General features: G+C 44.8%; 1 protein-coding gene across 1 annotated transcript; it reads left to right on the plus strand.

Annotated features, from left to right (window-relative positions):
- The first annotated feature begins 3,070 nt into the window (after window positions 1–3,070).
- On the plus strand, window positions 3,071–20,987 carry LOC117559711 (run domain Beclin-1-interacting and cysteine-rich domain-containing protein-like). Its single transcript, XM_034236389.1, has 5 exons — window positions 3,071–3,087; window positions 3,986–4,050; window positions 4,293–4,531; window positions 5,235–5,328; window positions 19,466–20,987. Exons 1-5 carry the CDS (start codon window positions 3,071–3,073, stop codon window positions 19,600–19,602), a joined length of 552 nt encoding a protein of 183 aa, XP_034092280.1. The 3' UTR covers window positions 19,603–20,987.
- The last annotated feature ends 2,506 nt before the right edge of the window (window positions 20,988–23,493 follow it).

Consider the following 23,493-nt stretch of genomic DNA (forward strand, 5'->3'; position numbering starts at 1 on the left):
CTATTAATTTTGTCTTTTTTATTGCACTTTGGCAGCAGATTCCTGTGTAGCTTCAGATCTGAGTTGTTTTATTAGTAAGCCTAATTTTATTGGCAAAGAAAGGGTTCAGCGTCTTTTCTTTTTTTCCTGTCATATGTGGCAGCACTGTTCAATGTTTCTTGAGAACATTACCCACTGTAGTATGTGACGTGTGAATAAACTCCAACTCTGTATCAACAACACTGTTGTGTAACTTCAGTTAAACACTTGTATGTGTGTAGATTAGAAAGAGGTAAGATAAAGGATCTGCAGTATTTTATGGAGTATTAATCGTACAAAGGTCAGTTTTATACAAGTAGAAGTGTGCAGGGCCGCCCCTGGCCAACATGGGGCCCCAAGCGACATTGTGAGATGAGCCCCCCCCCCCCCCCCCCCCCCCCCCCCCCCCCAACCGACAGGACTGAAAAAAAATGTTTTGGAAACAAAGTAGGCTACTTTGCAAATATAATTCCTGTTTATTATTATTATCAACACAGTTACTTTTTTATACAGTGAGGTAAATGGTAAAAGTGCATGTATGTTGTTCAGTATGAATTTACGTCTGCATTTCCTGCCAAATACTAGCCTCAAAAAGATTAAAATATAATGAATGCAAATAAACTACTTCTACTAATAATCATAATCAATTCAATAATATAAATACTATATTATTTTTATTATAATATAGTTGTAATATAGTCAAGACAAAATATGCTTATGACATGCTCAAAAACTGATATTTCTTAAATCTGTATTTAAATGTAGTTCCCTCTGTCAGCAATGTATCAACAACTACACACACATTTCTATCAGTATGTGGTTGACATGATGATGACTGTTAGGAGTTAAGGGGAGAGGCTGAGCGTCACCATGAAATGTGCAAATTGACATAAAAATGAATAAAAGGGGAAAAAATGCTCCATGTTTTTTAGGCTGTAAACTTTAACTGTTATGTAAGCCAACTAGACAGACAGTGTATCTCTCTTCCTCCTGTACATTAGCAGATAAAAGGCATAACATACTTGAATGAATGTTAAATAAAGAACGCTGGAAATAACTGCATCTCCATTAGCCTATATGCTATGCAGAGACTATCTTCTTCATGTCGTGAATTGCAGCTGATGTTTTAATATGGCAATTGGCAATTTGACTTATACAACATTCGCAAGTTGTACATTTTTGACTCATACAACAATAACCCACCTTCGAGTGATGCTCTAGTTTCTTCATGTTTTGTTTTTTTTTCCCTCTTGCTTGCGCCGAACTGAAACTAGGCTTGTTTGAGACAAGCGAGACCTGCGCAGTTGCGATCAACGTCTTGCTAGTGCGTTGCATGATGGTTAGTCATTTTGTCCGACTCGCTCTGGAGGCTCGCCTACATGAGACGTTGAAATCTCGCGGGACAAAGACGCCGCAGCCTTGAGAGCGAGGCGCGGCGAGGCGGCACAGTTCCTCTCCACGGGCTGCGGAAGCGAAATGCTTGATGGGAAACGACTCGCTGGTATCTCGAGCTGAGCGCTCATTGGTGGTTTTTACCACGTGCTGGTGATGAAACTCTCCAAGTTTGTTGTTGTTTTGTGTCAGTTTTACGTCGCCACATTAATATCTATATATGTTATACTATACTTGCACTGCTTACCGTTTTCATACTTTATATATCTTAGCATATTCATACACACTGTTCATACTGCTCACAGGCTGATATCTAGTGTATTCATACCCCTCACTGTTTATTCATCTTTCAATTCATTCTATATTTTATTCTGTAGATTGTGAACATTACTTTTCACTTTACTGCTTGTTGCACCTGTATTTCGTTGTCTCAGTACCTGTAATATGTGCAATAACAATAAAGTTGAATCTAATCTTGAGCAGGAACAAATGTATTTACTTAGTACATATCTGACATTAACGATTAAACACATGTGTGCATTCTTTATAAATGCAAACCGAGTCAAGCCGACTCCGGAGGTGGCGGTATGCACCTTAAAGTTGTTTGCAATCCTCCAAAAAACCGAGAGAAGAAGAAGAAGAAGACGACTCCGAGCTGTCCGACTTCAGGCAAGCTTTTTGAGCCCTCCCCCGGCTGCGATCGGCTATTCTCGTCTACTTTCGAGGCGAGCCGCAACGCGTCTCAAACAAGCTTAGCGTCTTTTCATCGACATCTCTTCACCTGCACTAGTGGCCGTATCAAAGCCGTGATTGGTCAGATGTCGATTCATTGCAACGGTATCGGGTTACAGACGTGTTCCCCTTGTCATCTCTCACTCTCGCGGGGGGTGCGCGGAGAACTGCGCAGAGAACTGGCACAGCAGCTGAGGCCCTCTGGGCAAGGCGGGGCCCCCTGCACAAGGCGGGGCCCCATGCAGCCTGCGTGATTGGCCTGTAGGGAGGGGCGGCCCTGGAAGTGTGTATTTACCTGGTCGGCTGTCAGTAACTACGCCTCTCTATTTGGACTGGTAGATCTCGGCAGCCTGGCAACTTTAAAAGTAGCTCTCGGTTAAAAAAAGGTTGGGCACCCCTGACCTAGTGCAACACCTTAAATTAAGATTACTCCTTGATTGACTTTTAAAAATCTGTATTTTAGCCAGATGAATAGTTGTATTTATTAACTGTGTGCGGTCTTCATCTAAAAGCCCAAATAAAATATTAAAGGGTGTAAATGTCAATTCAATATTTGCCGCCAAATAATTTGCAAAACATTATGATTTGTGTGGAAACATTTTCATTACTAAGATTAGTTTTTTTTTTTTAAACCTCTTTTCCTTTCTTTCTTGATCCTCCTTAGCAACGGTCATTACAGTCCTTGACAACGGTCTGTTCTACTGGATTTACAACGTGTCACATGTTCTGAATTGACCAATCAGGACTTTATTTAGCCTCCGTATTGTTTATGGTTGAATGTGGGCCGCAACATTTTTATTCTAAAAGGTGGGGTAGGTAATTCACTTCAAAAACACTTTTTGTTATATTCCATGGAATGCTCTTAACATCCCGATATCAATGAATATATTAAATGCTTTGACAATAAATACATAAACAAATGTCCTCTATGGATGCCGTAGCACTGTAAAAAGCACGACCAATCATTTTAGCCGGCTCGGCTAAAATAACTGGATGGCCTACCTGCCTGTCAGCCTTCCATCTGTGCACACATTTATCTCGTGCCCTCATTGGTCATGTGCGCGTTCGTGTGTGTTGGAGGAGGGGCTCTGTAAGGAAGTCTGAAGGAAGAGGCAGATTTTTTCCGGTTGTGTGCTTTCAAATTCTAGCGCACTCGAGCTGGTTTCTCCATTCTTACCTACCCTACTTTTAAGTGGGCCCTGAGTTGAAAAAGGTTGGGAACCGCTGACCTAGAGGGTTAAACGCCTGGTTGAGAAAATGATTACACATAGTAGCAGCTTATATTATGATAAACTGTGACAATAAATGATTTGAGTTTATGGATCTTGCAAAAGCCTGTTGAGATCATATGAAGTTTTGACTACATATTTTAACAATAAATATAGCTGTCTCTGTGACTTTGTAGCAATCTGGTGTCATACCAAAAATAGTTTTGAGTTTTGACCTATGGTTTTGACCCATACTGGTGGCCTGTGTGAGACTTCACTTAGGCCCATTCCCAAACCCCTACACCTACAACCTACCCCTCCGTTTGCGCGTTCACGCGGAGGGTCCGCCATATTAAGTGCTGTTCCAAACCAACGAGTGTGGAGCGGTGTGGAGGGGGAGTGGGCTATCAAGCCCTCAAACAGCGAGGTTGCGTTCCAATAGTCCATTTAGCTTAGGAACCTTCCTAACCAAGTGAAATGACCCGGAAGTCCCTCAGTGGGAGCCATGATAAGTGCCGTTCCAATTCTCTAAATGAAAGGAAAGGAGGTTTCAAACTTCCTTTATAACCTCCTTTAGCTTAGGAACCACTGGACCTCCCTTACCGAAAGGAGAGGAGAAAATATTTCCTTGACAGGAGGAAGATAGTTGTAGCTAAACAGAACTACCGCTGCGCTGGCTGTGGTACTCGCATCGACCCAGGTATTACCAAAAATACTCCAGAAGTCCATTTTTTATCAAAGTTTCAGTTCTTGTTTTTAATGTAATTTACCAAGTAAGTCGTTAACACTTTTTCTTAGTTGGTCAGCTTGCCATAAACTTTTCCTATTGTACTTCTCTTTTTATATTAACAATTCTATGCAAATATACTTTAACTTTACTTTACTAATTCCATATTCTTACCTTTACCCCACATGTGTCTCTGCTTTCTATCCACACTTCAGATTATATCAAGCGCCTGCGTTACTGTGAATACCTCGGCCGTTACTTCTGCCAGTGTTGCCATGAGAACGCCCAGGCGGTTGTTCCCGGCCGAGTGTTGAGGAAGTGGGACTTCAGCAAGTACTATGTCAGCAACTTCGCCCGGGACCTGCTGAGCAAGATCGCAGGAGACCCTCTGTTCAACCCCAATGACATCAACAGTGGCCTGTACAAGAAGAACAAAGCTCTGGAGGTCGTCAGGGTGAGCACAGCCGGATGGAAAATAAGTCATTAGGAATGTTTTGTCAGATCTATTTTCTTAAACTTTCTCTGTGTTTTTACCACAATAACACGTTTCACTTCTGTTTATTAAATTAGCTGAACTATGTTCTAAAGTCGTCTGCTAAGCATGATGTATCGTAATTATAAACTAGCAAACTTGTGACTGACTTAAAATACATTAGAATGAATAGAGCCATTTATAGCCATTTCTCCTTGGAAACAGACATGTGATTCTGAAAAAGGCACATCCTAATGGACATGGTTTGTTGGGATTGTGCTAACAGAGCAAGAATACAATGTTAAACCTTCTCATGGAGAGGAGAAAAGGCACAAGATATTTTTCATGCAGGATATAGCTACTACAAAATATGAGAAATTAGACACTTGCTCATGTCAGTTAGCTGTCAGGGCCAATCATTATCAAACATTTTAACAGCACAGATGCTGCAGTTGCCAGAAAGGCTCAATTGTGTCTGTGGCACTTGAGCAGGCAATAGTTATATAGTATAGTAGGAGACCTTTAACATGAAGAGTTAATCCATCTAATTATTGCAGTGATTTCATACAAAAGTAAAATATTAAACCGGTGACCTACTGCATGAGGAACTGTTGTAATGTCTGCACATTTCCATAATCAAATGTCTGTTTTTCTCTGTCCTTTTTGTTCCTTGAAACTCTTCTAGCTGTGCCAGGCGAAGGGCTTCGTGTGCGAGTTCTGCGGTAACGAGAAAGACATCATCTTCCCCTTCCAGCTGAACAAGTGCCAGCACTGTGAAGGTGAGCCCTCTCTGCTCGCGGCAGGCCAGGGCGGCCCAAAAGCCCCCTTCCCCAGCCCCTTCGTTTCACTTCCTTGGAGTGACTGGAACATCTCCAAACATCGTAGGCTGATGAGGGCTATCTTTAAAGACAGGAGGGAGGGGGAGGGAGGGGGAGGGAGGGGAGCCGGGTTTAGAGCGAGGTGTTGATCAGGGGGTGAAGGGTGGAGGTCAAGAGGAAAGGGGGGGCACAGCAGGAGAGAGACAGGAAAGAGGGGGAATATTTCAAGTGTTCACACCTGGAATGTTTGCGAAAGCTTTCACCAGGAGTAAAGGCAACGAGGAAGAGCAGGAGGTTAAAGCAGACACAGAATCAGAGGGGGAGAAAGAAGTAAAGTGTGATGAAGGAAATGGTAAAGATGGAGATGATTGTAGCCAAGAGAGAGAGAAGCGGAAGGGAAGGGGAAATGCAAGAAAGGAAAGAGGAAACATATTGAAGGTTCTTCAGATTGACAGACTAAAGAAGAACATAGCGAAAGCAGACAGGAGGGACAGTGACAGCGAAACATGCAGCAGCAGGGAGAGTCTAAATGAAGTCGATCAGGTTGTAAAAGCACGCTGGAGTGTACCAGGGTTAGCAAGTCTTGTCAAGGGTTTCTCCAAAAGAGAGATAGAGGATGAAGGAAAAGCAGAAGTGAAAGAAGAAGACTCTGAAGAAGAATTTTCAGAGAAAGAAACAGAATCTGTGGAGGAAGGAAAACCCAGCAGTAAGGGGGAGGAGGATTATGACATTTCAGACAAAGGCCAAACAGAGTCAGCTAAAAGAGAGAACTCTGGTGCAGATAATGTGGAGAAGTTTTCATTTATGAAATTGTTACAACCCAATCAGCTGTCGGCTATTTTCTCCAAAGGGAGGAGCAAAGGAAAGGTGGATAGGAGTGAGGAGAGTGAGGTGAAAAGAGAGAGGGACACTGAGAAGGTCCAACCTGAGCCACACGGGGTCGTTACTAAAAAAAATATATATATGACATATTATTTTTTTTAAATATATATATATTACACTACTTCGTTACTCTCTACATAAAGTAACTTGTTACTTTACTCGCAGGGCCGGCCCACCCCTCCCTACAGGCAGATCACGCAGACTGCGGCGCACCTACAGTGTAAGCGCACCACAGTTCTCATTCATAACACTCCGTTCGATGTCTCACTATGGGATGCGCCTCATCGCGGAGCAAACAGAAGCATCAATCTCATTACGCCAATCCTGATTGGCTGGTGATCTTGACGTCAGCGTCAGGGAATTCACCCCCTATAAGTAGCTTGCGCCACGACGCATGCGCCATTCAAACACCTCTTCTCGCTTCAGAGCACATCTCTATAGTAGCCGGACAAGCTTAACGGTCCACAGACTGAACCCAAATATAACCATTTCGGTCGACGGGCGCTCGCCGGCTACTCCTTCTGCTTCGCAAGAAGACGGTAATACTAACGCCAGTTAGTATTAAAATCGACCTCGCCGTTTCTTTCCCCGGAAAGTAAGGTAAGGTTTTGATTTTTCTCAAGCTAGCTACGCACCTGTTGCTAGCTAGCTTCCCCTTACTACCGACACCACGGTAGCGAGGACGCTTTTCTTTTTCTCTCTCACGGAGGAGAAAAGGATTAGAAGTATATTGACACACCAGTCAATATTCTTTGAGAACAAAGGACCCACACCGTCCCTTTTTCTCCGGATTAAGGACGGGTTGGTAACACTTTTTCTCTCAACGACGTACCTGTTACGAGTGGGTCCTCTCCACGCCACGAGGCGAACAAGATGGACGCCTCTCCCCCTCACACCAGAGGAGTCAGGGACTCGGAGGCTCGGTCATGCGGCTGCGGGTTGAAGATAGCAGGCACAGACTCACACCAGGTCTGCTCGTCCTGCCTCGGGCTGGAACACGCCCAGGAGGCTATCGACAACCCCGGCTCATGCGGGCATTGTGCCTGTTTCATTCACCCGAAAGAGCCTCCACCGACGGCTAGCACACCAAGCTAGCTTGTTGGAACAGGACTCCCTCATGTCCACTGATTCGCCGTTTGGCAATCAAGACACGGGGGCGTCCGCCGCAGAGACTGAGCCCCTCACTGTGTCGGTCTGGGGCTCACTAACAGCGGCAGCTGCGGAACCGGGATCCCACGCCGTGTAAGGCCGGGACCCGGTGGCGGCAAGAGACGCGGGAACGGAGCCCCACGCCTCACCAGGCGGGAGCTCCCGGCGAGACCTCACCATGATCTCGCCCGCAGAGGCTCGGCCTGCTCCGCATACCGCCGATGGAACTGCTGGTGGCAGCCCACCTCCTACCGAGGATGGGCCCGTCACCAAGCAGGAACCCCACGATGCCAGCGAAGGTGGACCGTTTCCAGTCGACCATGACTGAACGGTCCTACAGAGCCGCAGCGTTGTCCGCCAGGGCTCTGAACGTTTCCTCACTGCTAAACCGCATACCAAGCGGAGCTCTGTGAGGATATGTTGAGTAATCCTGGACCGGCCGTTCTGGATGAGTTGGCCGCGGTCACAGACATTTGTCTCCGTGTCCAACGCTGCGCCGTCCAGGCCACGGGCAAAACAATGGGGATCATGGTGGTGCAGGAAAGGGCGAGATGGCTCAACCTCACCAACCTCCCAGACCGGGAAAAGGAGGATGTGCTTGACATGCCCATCGTTCCCGAGGGGATTTTCGGCTCCGCTCTTGCCTCCATGCAGAGGAGATGCGAGTCGAAAAAGAAGGAGGACGAGGCCCTCCACCTCTGCCTCCCTCGAAGGGCCCAGCCGCTGCCTTCGCAGCGGCAGCCCTTCGTCCAAGCTGCTCGGTTCAAAATACTGAAAGCGCAGAGGTCGCAGTCCGCCCCGAGTCCTCAGCCCAGGCAGGGGACGAGGGCGAGCTGGCCTAGAAAATCTCCGGTTCCGGCTGCAGCCCAGGCGCAGCCAACACAGAATTTCGGCCAGCAGTCGAGGAAGAAGAAGCGAGCGGCGTGACAGAGCTGGAAGTCTACGGTTCCCCAGCTCTAAATGTGTTCCCGCCGCCTCGAGAGATGCCTCAACACCATCCTCAAGTCCGCGTAAACACATGTCACACACTTATTGATTTTTCTGTCATAAAACATTTTCCGCTGACGCATCCAGGCTTCGAGCCAAGGGCGCAGCTCGAAAAAATGAAAAGAAAAACAATAAAAACAATAAACAGTCCGTCAACTGTTCCCCTTCTGAGAGCAGCTACGGCCTCTCTCAAAGGGCGGACAATTGACGGGTCTGTGAAGGCACCACCGTCATGCGCAGTGCCGGCTGGGGCTGTAAAGGCACCACCGTCATGCGCAAGCGCAGTGCCGGCTGGGGTCGTGAAGGCACCACCGTCACGCGCATGCGCAGTGCCGGCTGGAGCTGTAAAGGCACCACCGTCACGCGCAAGCGCAGTGCCGGCTGGGGTCGTGAAGGCACCACCGTCACGCACATGCGCAGTGCCGGCTGGAGCTGTAAAGGCACCACCGTCACGCGCATGCGCAGTGCCGGCTGGGGTCGTGAAGGCACCACCGTCACGCGCATGCGCAGTGCCGGCTGGAGCTGTAAAGGCACCACCGTCACGTGCATGCGCAGTGCCGGCTGGAGCTGTAAAGGCACCACCGTCACGCGCATGCGCAGTGCCGGCTGGGGTCGTGAAGACACCACCGTCACGCACATGCGCAGTGCCGGCTGGAGCTGTAAAGGCACCACCGTCACGCGCATGCGCAGTGCCGGCTGGGGTCGTGAAGGCACCACCGTCACGCGCATGCGCAGTGCCGGCTGGAGCTGTAAAGGCACCACCGTCACGTGCATGCGCAGTGCCGGCTGGAGCTGTAAAGGCACCACCGTCACGCGCATGCGCAGTGCCGGCTGGTGTTGTGAAAGCACCACCGTCACGCGCATGCGCAGTGCCGGCTGGAGCCGTAAGGGCACCACCGCCACGCGCATGCGCAGTGCCGGCTGGAGCCGTAAGGGCACCACCGCCACGCGCATGCACTGTGTCGGTGGGGATTGTCGAAATGGGGCACCACAGTGCTCAGACACTGGAGGGCCCCATAACACAACAAATAGAGACTCAGAGGGGAAGAGACGTGACATCTCAGCTGGCTCTAAGGAGCATACAGCGGGAGATGCTCACGATATCTGCTTGGGTTTCTCAAGACAGTTACACGGAGCTACAGACTCCAAGTCACCGTCACCCCCCCTCGCTTCTCGGGCATTCTGCATTCGCAGGCCCGAGGAGAGTCAGCCCATAGAGTTATGGTTACTGTGAAATGCGTAATGGCACTGCGCCACTGGCTGCACCCAACTTTTCTAGTACGAGGTGTGCCTATGGGTGCTGTCCTTTCACGGAAAGTGATCACCACGGACGCATGTCTGACAGGTTGGGGAGGTATTTATGAAGGTCGCCCGGTGAGGGGTCTCTGGAGCAGAGACCTCCAGCGGGCGCACATAAATTACCTGGAGCTTTTAGCGGTGTTTCTCACCCTAAAACGCTTTCTGCCTTTCCTCAGGGGACATCACGTCCTTGTGAGGACAGACAATATGACCACAATATCGTATATTAACCGCCAAGGGGGTTTGCGTTCTCTCCAGTTACACACACTGGCGCGCAAACTGATCCTATGGAGCGGTAGACGTCTCCTCTCTCTGAGAGCGACGCACGTACCGGGAGTGATGAACCTCGGGGCAGATCTACTGTCCAGAGGTATACCACTTTATGCAGACTGGACTCTACATCCAAGGATCTGTTCGCATTGAAAGACAACGCTCAGTGTCAGCTGTTCTTTTCGATGCGCGATCTAAATGCACCGTTAGGCGTGGATGCACTCGCGCACGATTGGCCCCCGGGCCTTCTGTACGCGTTCCCACCCCTGGCTCTGATACCCCCAACTCTGGCCAGAGTGAGAGAGCAACGCCACACACTTATCCTGATAGCTCCGCACTGGCCAGCTATGTACTGGCTAGCGGAGATATATCAGCTGCTGTGCGGGCAGCCATGGCAGCTCCCACTACGCAGGGACATACTGTCCTAAGCGGGGGGGGGGGCGATCTTTCACCCACACCCAGAGCGCTTGGCTCTATGGGCCTGGCCCGTGAGTGGTACAATCTGAATACAGTGTGACATGAAGCTGACCCTGGCAGCTGCCAAGCGAGCCAGTGGCACTCATGCACTATCTGTACAGTCTTCATGCACTCAGTTCGCCCCAGGGCAAACAGAGTGTGGTTGAAGCCCAACCCTACCTTTATCTTAAGGCGGTTGGTTCAGGTACCACATTTGACATTGAGGCATCCTCCCCGCCACTGTATTCCTCCGGGGAACAGCGGCCGGATTTGCCGTGTCCAGCCCGTGCTTTACGCACGTACAGGGACAGATCAAGGGTGCTTCGTCATAATGACCAACCCCTTGTGTCCCGGGCTAACCCTTATAAGGGCAAGCCTGTTACTAAGCAACGGCTCTCCCACTGGTCTGTGGAAGCAATTGCTTTGGGGCTCATACGAGTCAGAGTTCGCAGGCACCCTCGGGTCCGCGAGCTCTTTCGACTCAGGGTCTGGCTGCATCCTGGGCTCTGTCCAGGATGTCTCCCATCCAAGACATTGGTGCAGCGGCGAGCTGGTCCTCGCCGCTCACTTTTGTCCGCCTCTTAACAGGCTGGACGTTCTATTCCCAGTGTGACTCAAGCAGTGCTGGGCACCTGGTTGAGTCAGAGCTCTACCTGTTAAGTTCTGGTTGGTTTGGTGATTTTCGAGATAAGCTCGTCTGACAATACGGGAGCTACAATTTCCCATAGTGAGACATCGAACGGAGTGTTATGAATGAGAACTATAGGTTACTTACGTAACCCCAGTTCTCAGAGTAACATGAAGTGAGATGTCTCACCAGACGGCCCTCCTTGCTATGGTGAAGCGAGAAGAGGTGCTTATTTTGAATGACGCATGCGTCGTGGCGCAAGCTACTTATAGGGGGTGAATTCCCTGACGCTGACGTCAAGATCACCAGCCAATCAGGATTGGCGTAATGAGATTGATGCTTCTGTTTGCTCCGCGATGAGGCGCATCCCATAGTGAGACATCTCACTTCATGTTACTCTGAGAACTGGGGTTACGTAAGTAACCTATAGTTTTGCCTCTGCGAGACTCCACTTGCACCCCCAATTACTATCGCATTAAGGAAGACATAACACAAGTATTTCTTTTTATATGCTCTAAAATAGGCTACCAGCCTACCACAACAAACTAACAGTCTGTGAAACGTCAAGACACTAATTAATGAAACCAGTTCAAGACGCATTATTCTTATCATTCTTTATGAGCGCAGTAACGGTAAGGTATAATTACTTATTTATTTAGTATTCCATAACTTAGTAACAGAGATGGTCAAATTAAAGTGGTAAAGACAGAATTCCTACAATGAAGCGGGACATTGAACTGTTCACCCGTGAGAGGGCGATCAACAAAAGAGAGCGAGCGGCCCCGTTGAGGGAGTTTACAGATGAAAAGACTCATCCATGTTTATGCAGCACTGCACGTGGAGATGTGGTCTCGCAAATCGCGCAGATTACATAGGCCTACATGTATATAAACCTGCGGCGGAAACCCCTCTTGTCTGTCAGTGAGTGTGATTATTTTATAAAAGTAACGAAGTAACGCGTGTCGGGGCAATGTTAGTAGGCTAACTGTAGTGTGATTACTGAATTATAAAGCGCGTTACACTACTCCGTTACCGACTAAAGTAATATTACACCCAACTCCCACACGTTATTACCCGGACTAACTGGAGAGGTCGTAAAACTCGCAAAGCCATGAGAGAATCGAGAGGCAGCAAGGTTGGGAAGGAAGGGAGTCCCTTCCCTTCAAGGGACAGACGGGGGGGGGGAGAGAGTGCAGAGAGTAGTGACCGAGATGATTGAAACGAGAGAGGTGGGGGACGAGAGTAAAAGCAATATATAGAAAGACAGTACTTCAAGCTTCAAAGGCTAAGCAATGCTGTCATCTTGAATAAACAAATGTAACCCACATCAAATTTAAGTCCACTAAATTGCTGAAGGATTAATAATTGATGTATCAGCTGGATAATTATTGCCTTGTATTTGTCCAGATCTTTTGAATGACCAAATATGTTTAGATTAGTTCTAATCGTACCAAGTATTTTATGTTTTTTGGGGTTGACGGAGGTTATCTGTTTTTTATTTTTGACTATTAAGCATTTATGGTCCGTAGATTTCAAATGCTCTGTTGTAGAGCTGCACAACTGCAACTAGGCCTACATTGACAACATGGAGGCAGCTTTGACTTATTTGCTCACTGCCAAACATGTAACAGCCTGCTCAACCGCCACACCAAAGTATGAAATGTGCTTGGCGCAGTTAGTGTCTTGGCTGTAGCTTCATATTTAGCGAAAGTGGTATTGATTTTTTGTATTCTTACTCTGCATGAATTGAATTGGGTACCAAACTCTCAGAATATTCCTTTAAATTATGTTACTGTTGTAAGAACATTGAAATCTAACTAACAGAATAATTGTGCCATCCTACCTCTATATTTCCGCCGCACTTTAATCTTGACTTTTCATTACCTCTCGACCTTCTTGTGCCTTGTCACATTAAGTACACTTTTTCTACTCTTTCACTTGGCACCGGGATTGTGCACTGCGGTGGTTTTTGGTATTTCTTGGCTTTGATTCTGAAGTTTGAACAGTTGCTCGGCTGGTGGAGGGTAAATATTTGGCAGCTATGTGGTAGTGGATCCCTTTGGCTGGTGTCGGTGATGGTGTAGAGCAGGTGTCTCAGACTCCAGGCCCGCGGGCCAAAGACGCGGCCCGCGAGACAGTTTCTCATGGCCCCGTTGTTGATATCATGTAATAGTGTTAATCTGGCCCGCGCGTTTACGTTTGCGCTTTCAAATTGTAATTTAATTTTTGGATTGATCCCGCTGCTGGCAGGGAACTGCTGCGCGCAGTTCCCTCGCCCCTCCCCCCTCCGAGGGAACTCCGCCACGTCAATCAAATGCGTGCAGCGGAATCAATCACAGTGATCCAAAAGTGACACAGAGTGGAAGGAAAATATATCGCCCAGTCATGTCTACATCAAAACTTTCAGGGAAAAGAAAAGTCGATGATGACCACAGAAGATTTCAGGAGAAGTGGGAGACTGAATATTTTTTTGTCGAGTACAGGGGAAACGCAACGTGCCTTATATGCACTGAGTGAGGTGATTGCTAAGGCGGGAAAGCCGTTTACGGAAGGCGAGTTTGTAAAAAAAAGTGCATGTTGCAGGCTGCAAGTATAGTCTGTCCGGAAAAGAAGGGTCAGTTTAACAACATCAGCCTGTCAGCTAACACAGTGGCAGAGCGCATTTCTGACTTATCAAGTGACATATATGATCAGCTGTGCGACAAAGCCAAACTTTTCTGTGCATACTCTGTGGCTCTTGATGAGAGCACGGACATCACTGACATCGCTCAACTCGCAATGTATGTCCGTGGTGTTTTATTTATTTATTCATTTATTTAACAGGGACAGTGCACAATAATGAACATTTCTGTAAATGTGCCAGAGTTAGCCAAGTGTTGATGACAAGTTTGAAGTGACAGAGGAGTTGCTTACCAATGCATGGCCAGACCACCGCTCAGGAGATATTCCAGCAACTGTGTGATACCATTGCGGATATTGGTCTGCCATGGAAGAGGTTTGTTGGAATTACGACCGACGGAGCGCCATCAATGACAGGGAGGAAAAATGGGCTGGTGGCACTTGTTCAAAGAAAACTGGAGGAGGAGGGTGTGGAGGAGGCTATTGCTCTGCACTGCATTATCCATCAGCAGGCCCTTTGCAGCAAATGCTTGAAGTTTGACAATGTGATGTCTGTCGTTGTGAAATGCATCAACCATATCAGATCCAGGGGCTTAAAGCACCGCCAGTTCCGTGCTTTTTTGGAGAAAATTGAGTCCGAATAGGATGTGCTCTACTTCACAGAGGTGCTCAGCAGGGGGCACGTCCTGAAGAGGTTTTTTGAGTTGAGAACAGAACTGAAAGTATTCATGCTGGAGAAGGGTGGGATGGCTGTTCCCGAGCTGAGTGATCCCAAATGGCTCATGGACTTAGCTTTTCTTGTTGACATCACACAGGAGCTGAATGCACTGAATAAGAAGTTGCAGGGCCAGGGCCAGCTTGTCAGTGCAGCATATGACAATGTCAAAGCATTCTCTACAAAACTGGTGTTATGGAAAGCCCAGCTCCCTCAGAAAAACCTCTGCCATTTCCCAGCATGCAAGGCTCTCATGGACAAGGGCACAGCATTCAGTGGTGAGAAGTATGTTGATGCCATTGTGAAGCTACAGGAGGAATTTGATCAGCGGTTTGCAGACTTCAAGACACACAGAGCCACTTTCCAAATGTTTGCAGACCCCTTCTCCTTTGATGTGGAAAATGCCCCTGGTGTGCTTCAAATGGAGCTCACTGACCTGCAGTGCAATTCTGAGCTCAAAGCCAATTTCAGGGAAGTGAATGGGAAAGCAGACAAGCTTGGACAGTTCATGAGAGAATTGCCCCCCTCCTTCCCTGAGCTTTCCAGGATGTTCAAGCGGACCATGTGCCTTTTTGGGAGCACATATATGTGTGAACAGCTCTTCTCCACCATGAACATCAATAAGTCAAAGTACAGGTCCAGACTTACTGATGAACATCTTCAAGCCATACTAAGGGTTTCAACTGCTTCCTCCCTCAAACCAAATGTGGCTCAGCTGTGTGAGAGGAAGCGCTGCCAGCAGAGCCATATAATAGAAGAGTTACGACATCTCCGTTCACTCCAATGGACCACTTTTTTTACAGCAATGGCGGATCGTGGAGCCTCTCAATCGTTCCCCGGAAGTTAGCGCCAAGGCTAGCAGAGCTGTAGAGTTGCAGCATAATAGACCGTTCGTGACGGACTTTTAAAGGTAAGAAGAAGTTTAAAGATTTATATTGCGGATATTATCAGTACATCTGATTAAAATTAACATGTGTATTAAAGGATGTCAGTGGATTATCCCTAAATTAGTAGATTTAGGGAACGTTTACAGATAACAGATTAAGCTAGGATACCGAAGCAAGTTAGCAACACACATTGAACAGCCTTTTAATTGTAAATTCCGTTCTCTTAATGTCTATTTGGTCCAACGTTGTTGAATTAGAGAAGAGGGGCTTCTAAACGGGATTGTATGCGGGGGTGGATGGAGTTAAATATTAGATAAATATAACTGTGGTGCGTGTAAGAGTTAGTGTTTTTAGCAGAGCCATATTGTGTCCTTGTGATTATGTTGATTATTACCTGTCTGTATAATGTTGCAGCTCAGCTGATTTTGGATTGATGGCAAAGGGAGAGGGACTTAAGTGAGAGTGAAAACACAAGGTAAGTTTAATACTAGTGTTTTATATAAGTAAGCATACTAAACATGTATTATATCACTGTATTATATAAGTAATCTTGTTAGTAACCTACTGTATGGCAGGTGGAGGGGCAGTGATGTTACAGGTGGAGGAGCAAAACTGCAAGACTGCAAACTCACAAGACAGAGAAATCAAAGTTTGTTCTCCAGAGAAGAGGTTGATTTCACTTCAATGTTTTATTTCATATTTTCTAAAGATGTGGAAATGGCAAAAAAAACTACTTGAGAGCTGTAACCAAGACAACTGTAACAACATGAGTAGAGAGCCACCAAGGTTATTCAAGTCCCTCTCTTACTCCATTTTGCCAACCCAAACTTCCAGGTACATGACGGGACACCTTGCTTGGTTTTGTTGTTTGCGCTCCTCTGGCTGGGTGCTGGCAGGTGGAGGGCAGTGATGTTAGCTGGGTGCTGGCAGGTGGAAGAGCAGTGTTTTCTTATATTTCTTGTCCCTAATTTTCATTGTTGTCTTGAGAGCTGCATTTTCCTTCCTGATTTTTCTTAGTGCAACCTTTGCTTTTTGGTGATTCCTTCTTGGCTCTTTAATTTTCTCTTTAATTGTTTTAATAGATCTGTTTGACTGGCTGCTGGTTCCCTCGTATGCTGACTGGCTGCTGGTTCCCTCGTATGCTGACTGGCTGCTGGTTCCCTCGTATGCTGACTGGCTGCTGGCTGAGTGGGTGGTGTCCGCCCTCCCTGTCTCTCCTCACTAGCCATGTCCTCTATTTCTTCACCCTCACTTTCCTTTCTCTCAGTCTCCTCATCCCTTCTTCCCTCAATCTTTGAGACTAATGTAAGTAGAAGACATGGCACTGTACATTTTCGAACATTTAAAATATTATACCACTTAAAAATAAGAAATATTACTTTTGTTACTAAGAGTTCATACTTATTATACCTGTGTCAACTTTCACACTATAGCTGTGATCATGAGCTATGGGCTTTGTAGATACAGGTCCCGGGGTGAATCGTGGTGCAGGGGCCCTTCTCTTTTTGACCACAGGGCGATGCACGAAGATGGTGGGTATAGCCTCTGCTCTCAGCCTAGTCTTGCCCTTTTTTGTCTTGACAAACTGGTCTGCATCAAAATGTGCCTGCGGAGTGACTTGAGGTTACTTCACACACAGAACAACTCAGTTTTGTCTGCCCACATACATATTCCATAGTGGTTGAATACACAGTATTTGGAAACACTTTATACTTACTGGACATGTTACACTCATTACATACTGTATATAAAATATGACCAAGAATGTGAGACAACTTTATAGAAATTCATATCACATCTGTTTTTGCCATTTGTCATACTTTGTTAAACTCACAAATAATAAAGTTCCATAACTTCAGTTGGGAACAAAGACCACACCTTATCTCCCCAAGGCAATTTCCCATCCAATAGGTGTGCTATATAAGTGTGTATAACCCTTTCTCCTGTCTGTTACTCCCTCTTTCAGCACAAGAACCAGAGGGGGATTCAATGAAGCCTGAATACCTGCACTGAGACCCTCACCCTGCACCCTGAGTCTCAACTCTCAGTGTTTTTCAAGCCTTTTCCTGTTTTTTTTTATTAAACAAAACATTAAGCTTTCCCAATGGTGTGGTTTCGTTTTGTGAAAAAGTGCAAATGCAGTGTTTGTATATAATTACATCACATGTTTTGTTGCTGTTGGTCGCGAAATTGCTCCTGCTGACTTGAGCCAGCCATTTTTTCCTCCGCTCTGTGTCAGTGGGGAAGCCGTACATTTGTACTCCTTTCTCAGAGCGATTTGAGCATCCCCAGGCAGCACAGCAAACCAAGGTGGCGACTAGGAGGCAGCACAGCAAACAACACGGAGGAACAGGCACAGACAAACTGCATGATATGCTATTCAATGTTTATTGAATTCCATGTATTTGCAATGGATGTTCCTAAAACAACACATTTAACATCATCATCATCATCATGCTGCTGCTGCTGCTAGTCCTTTGATAGTCACCTGTCGGTCTCGTGTCCTTTCTGAAAGCCATAAAGATGAAAATTAGTCATTTAGATAACTTGTGTCCTCAATTACCATGGGATTACCATGAATTTAATAACATGGTAGAAATTAATCTAATCTGAATTTTAAAGCATTACTTTAGATCCCCTCCCTCTAAATATATCAATAAACATTAGAAAGTGATGCTCCTGACTACCATACAAGTTTAAGAAGATAATATTGGTTTTAAAGAATTCAAAGCTATAAATAAACAGCAACAGGCTCTTTAACCAAGGCACTGTTAGCCTAACATGTAAACTAGTTGTTCACACTAATCCTAATATTATCACTTAATATTAGCAAATTCTATTTTATTTTTTAAAACATATTGATGTAAATACATACACATATCGATTTGTTGTATACATATTGCAAATCAAAACCTTTATTCACTAATAATTACCAAAAATCGTAGTTCTATCTCCTGTTATCAATGCATTCACATTGCCCGCCATGAACTTCCGGGGAACGATCCTCTTCTACATGAACCACGTGACGATAACCGTTTTTGGACTTCCGTTGTCGTAACTCTTCTATTATATGGCTCTGGCTGCCAGGTCCCTACCAGCAAGGAGTAGGCAAGAGCAACTGGAAATAGTTATGTTGTGAAGAACCGTTCATGTTAAGAAGATGTTGAAGAACTGTTAATGTTGTATTTTTTAATACATTTTTTGTGGAATACTTGAAGCGGCCCAGACTTGCCCAGACTCTACGTCCAGCGGCCCCCAGGTAAATGGAGTCTGAGACCCCTGGTGTAGAGCTTGATGACTGGTACTCTAATTGTCATTAGAGGTTAGTTTCCTCTCTCTGAGCTATGTTCTGCTTTTGTCTTGGCCACAGGGATGGCAAATGATACCTAAGTGGTGTGGATCACTCATAAACGTTTACATTTCAGTTTTTTGGCCATGTTTTTAAGTTTGTTCTGTTACACATGTTCCCCCTGAGCCAGTGGAGGAGTCTTATTTTATCCTAAACAAATTCTACTTCATCTTCTGAAATCAGCAGAAGAGATGTTTCATTTCAATTCAGACTCTTTTACTAGTTTAGAGGAAACATCGCCTATTGTTTTATCCATTTTGTATTTTATTTATTTTTCTGTTGAAGGAAGAATGTCTCATTAACATGAGGTGCCTCCACGTGTCAGTATGAATGTCTATTTATTATTTTAGTTGCTTTTATTTAAGTTTCATCTTCCTTTGAACAAATAAAAGCCATTTTTTAAGTTGAGTTGCTTGTCATTTCATCCCACCATCATCAGACATTTTTAGAAAAACAAACAAAACAATTTCTGTCAATTTCTAAGGGTTATAAAGCACTCGGTTGGCCTTTGGGGGAAAGGGGATGTGTCTGAGCAGGTTTAGGGTGTGGTGTGTGTCTCCCAGGATACCCGCCCTCTCACACCGAGCCTCCTCTTGCCTTCTGCTGCGCTGCCTTTCATTTCTGTTCTTTTATACTGTCCTCCTTAACCTGCCTCCATCAGGTCTGATTGTGATTGGCTGTTCTGTTGATACATCACATCTCCTTGTTGGGGAAACTGGTTTTACTGGTTCAAGTTTGTGGACACTGCAGCAATGTTTGGTTTGGCCGATGGGAGCTGCTCCCATGAAAAACGGTTCCTCTTGTAAAGATGACGCGTGTTGTATCTCTGACTCTTGTTTTTGTTCTCCCCTCTACAGAGTGCCATGCGTGCTATCATCGAAACTGCTTCCGGACAGGTAAAGACTGTCCTCGATGTCAGCGGCTGGCAGAGCGGAGGGAGAGGCTGGCACGTAAAAACATGGAGGAACAAGAAGATGAGGGAGGTGGGTCTTAGTGCTGGTAACCGAATAAACTCTAAGACGAGAGAAGAGCACAATTCGACCATGATTGTAGTGACTGAACACCTCCCTTTGCATTCTAATCCTCTGCCTGCGAGACAATACTGCAAACAAATGTTTTGATCTGATAGACTTCCAGATGGTTTAAACACATCCGGGCATCAGCTGTGTTAGTAATGCTACTGTGGATTTTCAGATGCTTTTAGTGTAAACTAAGCCCCTTTCACACTTGCACGTTACTCTGTGAATAGAGGTAGTCAGCGTAACTTTGAATAGAAGACCTAAGTTGATTTTCCATGAAAATGAAGTGTCTTTCAAAGAGATCGCAAAAAGAAACTTGGCTTTAAAAACAACATTCATTGAATTAAGTTCAGATAGGTTTATAACTCATTCCTAATGTAACTTTATTTAGTTTGATACTCTGGTGACCTCTACTGGCAGTATCACCAAACACATTGTGGCAGTTGTGGGACAAAGATATACACTTAATTGTTCTAAAGAAAAGTGTAAATGAAAAGTCCCTCTGCCTTACAGGAATATTCCACACTGTCCATGTTGCAGTAACATGTGCAACTTCTTGGCACTTTGTTCCTCTGTGGTACAACTAATATATTTGAGGTCTAAGTAGATCAGAAAACGATTATAACCAGCTAAGATATTGTTCCTTCCTACCATTGCAGCTTCTGGCAACTGCTTTACCTCTGGTGATATTGTTGGCTACTGGCTTAGCTGAAGTTTGTATTTCTGAACTAAGGATCTATTTTTAAGAAATATATAATGGCAAGTACAAAAAGCTATAGTCTATATTTTTGACAGATTTTTCAGTGCAGATACTGTATTTAAGCAATCCTGCCCTTAACGTTAATATATTGAAGATATTTAATCAATCCTATTCTTTTCCTCGCTCCTTACTGTCCTGTTTTAAACTCTTTTAGCCATGCTGATGTGCCTCTGGGACCAATTAACTTGTACTGGTAGAGCTAGCAGAGTTATTTTGGAAAGATGAGTTTAAAGAAGGACTTCACTTCTGAGTTTTAGAATCAGTGTTGAAAATATTTTAAATGAAACTGCAAATGCTCCATTTTTGTGCTGCTTTGTGTGAGTGTGTGTGTGTGTTTACTACGAAAAGCTTTGTGAATAGGTGTGCTTGTGTGTGTGTATGAGCACATGTCTACCTGCTGTACATGCAGCCATGCAGAAATGGTTTGATCCAGCCTAATCAGCACTTATTTTCTAACAACGTTTGTATTTGGAGAGTCGAGTTAATTGCACTGATCCTGTCTGTTGGTGGGGGTGGGACGTCACTATGGGGATTTTTCTAATGTTCGTTATAAGAACATGAACCTTCACCGTGAAATGTTGCTGTTTGTTGAAGTCACATGTTAAAACGTTTCAGTCCGAAATAACAGAGCTACAATTAAATAAAGTGATTATATTAACATGCAGCAAAATCATTACATATTCATCACCTTTTGGACTGAACCTCATCACATTTAACTTGGTTTTCACTTTCAAATAATTTTGGTCTAGTACAATGGTTTCAAAACGTATTGGCCCTACATTTGTAGCAAGCAGCTGGATAGTTTACCTTTGCATTGCATCGAGTCTTGTAAGAGAGCGAAGCTGATGGCTCGGTAAAACAACCTGCATGCTAGCACCATTAAAGCTCAGTATTTAACAAAGCAGTTTTGACCAAATGGTCATTTTGATTTCATTATATCTTGTTTATTCAATCATCTGGTGACCCCCTTAGTGTGGAACCACTGGTCTGATATTCATTTGAGATTGACTTAAAACATCTTATGTTACTTCTAGGACTCAAGTGACTACTATTTGCTCAGTTGGTTAGATTAAAACTCTAGTCTAGAGTATATTTTAAAATAAATTATATATAAAGTTCAAGCCATAGTTATTTATAGAAGGATATTTTTGAGATTGGCAACACACTGATTAAATCAAACCCTTTACACTGAACTCCAGTTCCAGGGGAAATTGTTAATGGAGAGTACATACCATCCCCAACAGACTTTGCTTTATGTGTACAATCTTTCACTAGTTAAATAAACTCATGAGATAAAATGTAAAGTGATACATGTGACATGTCCCCAAGCCTCTAAAGACGAGTATTAAAGAGATAAACTGCACCCATGTCTCAGTTTAAACCAGGATGCTTTGAAAGGAAACACTGAACTCTTCAGCTCGCGGCTCATGAACAGCTCCACTGAGAAGAGTCTACTCAGCAGATGGTTTTACTCTTGGACCGCATTTAAATGGAGGTGTGGGGAGGTTTAATGTGCACTACAGATTAAAGTGTCCATTATTCAAATTGTTAATTATTGTTAATATAAATATGATTTATGTTCATTTGTCTTTTGTTCTGTAAATATGTTCACAATAAAAGAATGGCCGGACTGTTGATGCGGGTTGTTGTTTATTAACAAGAATATGCTAATATCATTAAACTGAAGAAGGGAGGCAACTATACATTTATTTTTTAATCAGAGCCAAATGTGACTTTTGAGTCCATGGTTGCGTTCCGATAATCCAAAAATCAGCTCCTAAATTCTAACCCTATCTCCTATTCCTTGACCTCTGAGTGAAACGTCACGGGGTTAAGGGATAGTGGATAGGAGAATTCAAAAGGATTTAGGAGAAGAGACCGCGGTACTTTAGAGAATCCGAATGCACTTTCACTATCCGACGTGTATATGATGCGCCAGCGGACGTCATGAATGTGCGTCTGCTGCTGTGGGGAAACTATGGAAACTACAGTTTTCTATACAGCGGACTACAACATGGATGTTTAATAAGAACGAGGGACTACTGTAAACTCATCTAGAGACTCTGCACCGTGCTCTGATGCTGTTGCTTTATGCTTTATGAACGTGGACAACAGAGAAACATATTCTTCATGACCAAAGTTGGAATTGAAATAAAAAAGGAAAGTGAAACTTATGCTCATCACCCTCTCCCTCCGGTCCACATTAATACAAATGATCCCAATACGTATGATTGTATGAACTATGAAAATATCTTAAAATCAATACAAATGTGTTTATTATAAACGTTAGTCCTTAACATCTATCACTGTGTATATCATCATTCAAACATCTTTTAAAAGTTTGTGGTTTTGTAGCGAGGAAAAAAATGGCTGCCTAACAAAACAAATTCAGAGTCTAACGGGGCGTGGTTTGCAATTCGCCCAGCCAATAGAAATAGAATCGAAATTGGCACTCTTTTATCACCAGGTTAGTACTACCTCTCTAGCAGGGACTAAAAATGGCCAAAAGAGTTCCCGGCACTGAGTAGTCCCGGCGGTGTGAACGCGACAAATGAATTGTAAGAGCAGCATTAGCTGTGGATTGACTAATTCACTAAAAGCTGTAATTATATATTTTGTTTGGAGTATATATTTAAGCATTTTGTATTCGTACACAGAAGGTAGATATTACCGTTGATATTTACTGGCTTTTGTCTTTTCCTGTCCTGCCAACACATTCTCACTCCCTAAGCGTCCAGGAGCGACGTTTGGTCAGTGTCCGTGGCGTCCAGTTGTGACGCTCCTAGGCTCCTTCAGCGTCATAAAGGGACGCAAATAGCTTTCAACTGATTGCAATGTATTCCCATCTGCGGCGGGATTTGACGCTCATGGAAGCACGGCATTCGTTTGTGTCGGCTGCCCTTAAAGGCAATGTGAGCGTCCATTCCCATTGGATAACGGAGAACTGTACACCCAGAAGTAAGTATTCCTCTTACTGTCGATTGATTTTACAGTGATATCTGCACTACTCATCGACTAAAAAACACAAGATTATCCTTGTTAATTACACAATATTGATTGGTTTAAATTGTGTGCAATGCTTTTGTATTTTTCCCCTTCGATTCGG

This window comes from Gymnodraco acuticeps, unplaced genomic scaffold (assembly GCF_902827175.1).
Source record: "Gymnodraco acuticeps unplaced genomic scaffold, fGymAcu1.1, whole genome shotgun sequence".
In the NCBI taxonomy this organism is placed as follows: Eukaryota; Metazoa; Chordata; class Actinopteri; order Perciformes; family Bathydraconidae; genus Gymnodraco; species Gymnodraco acuticeps.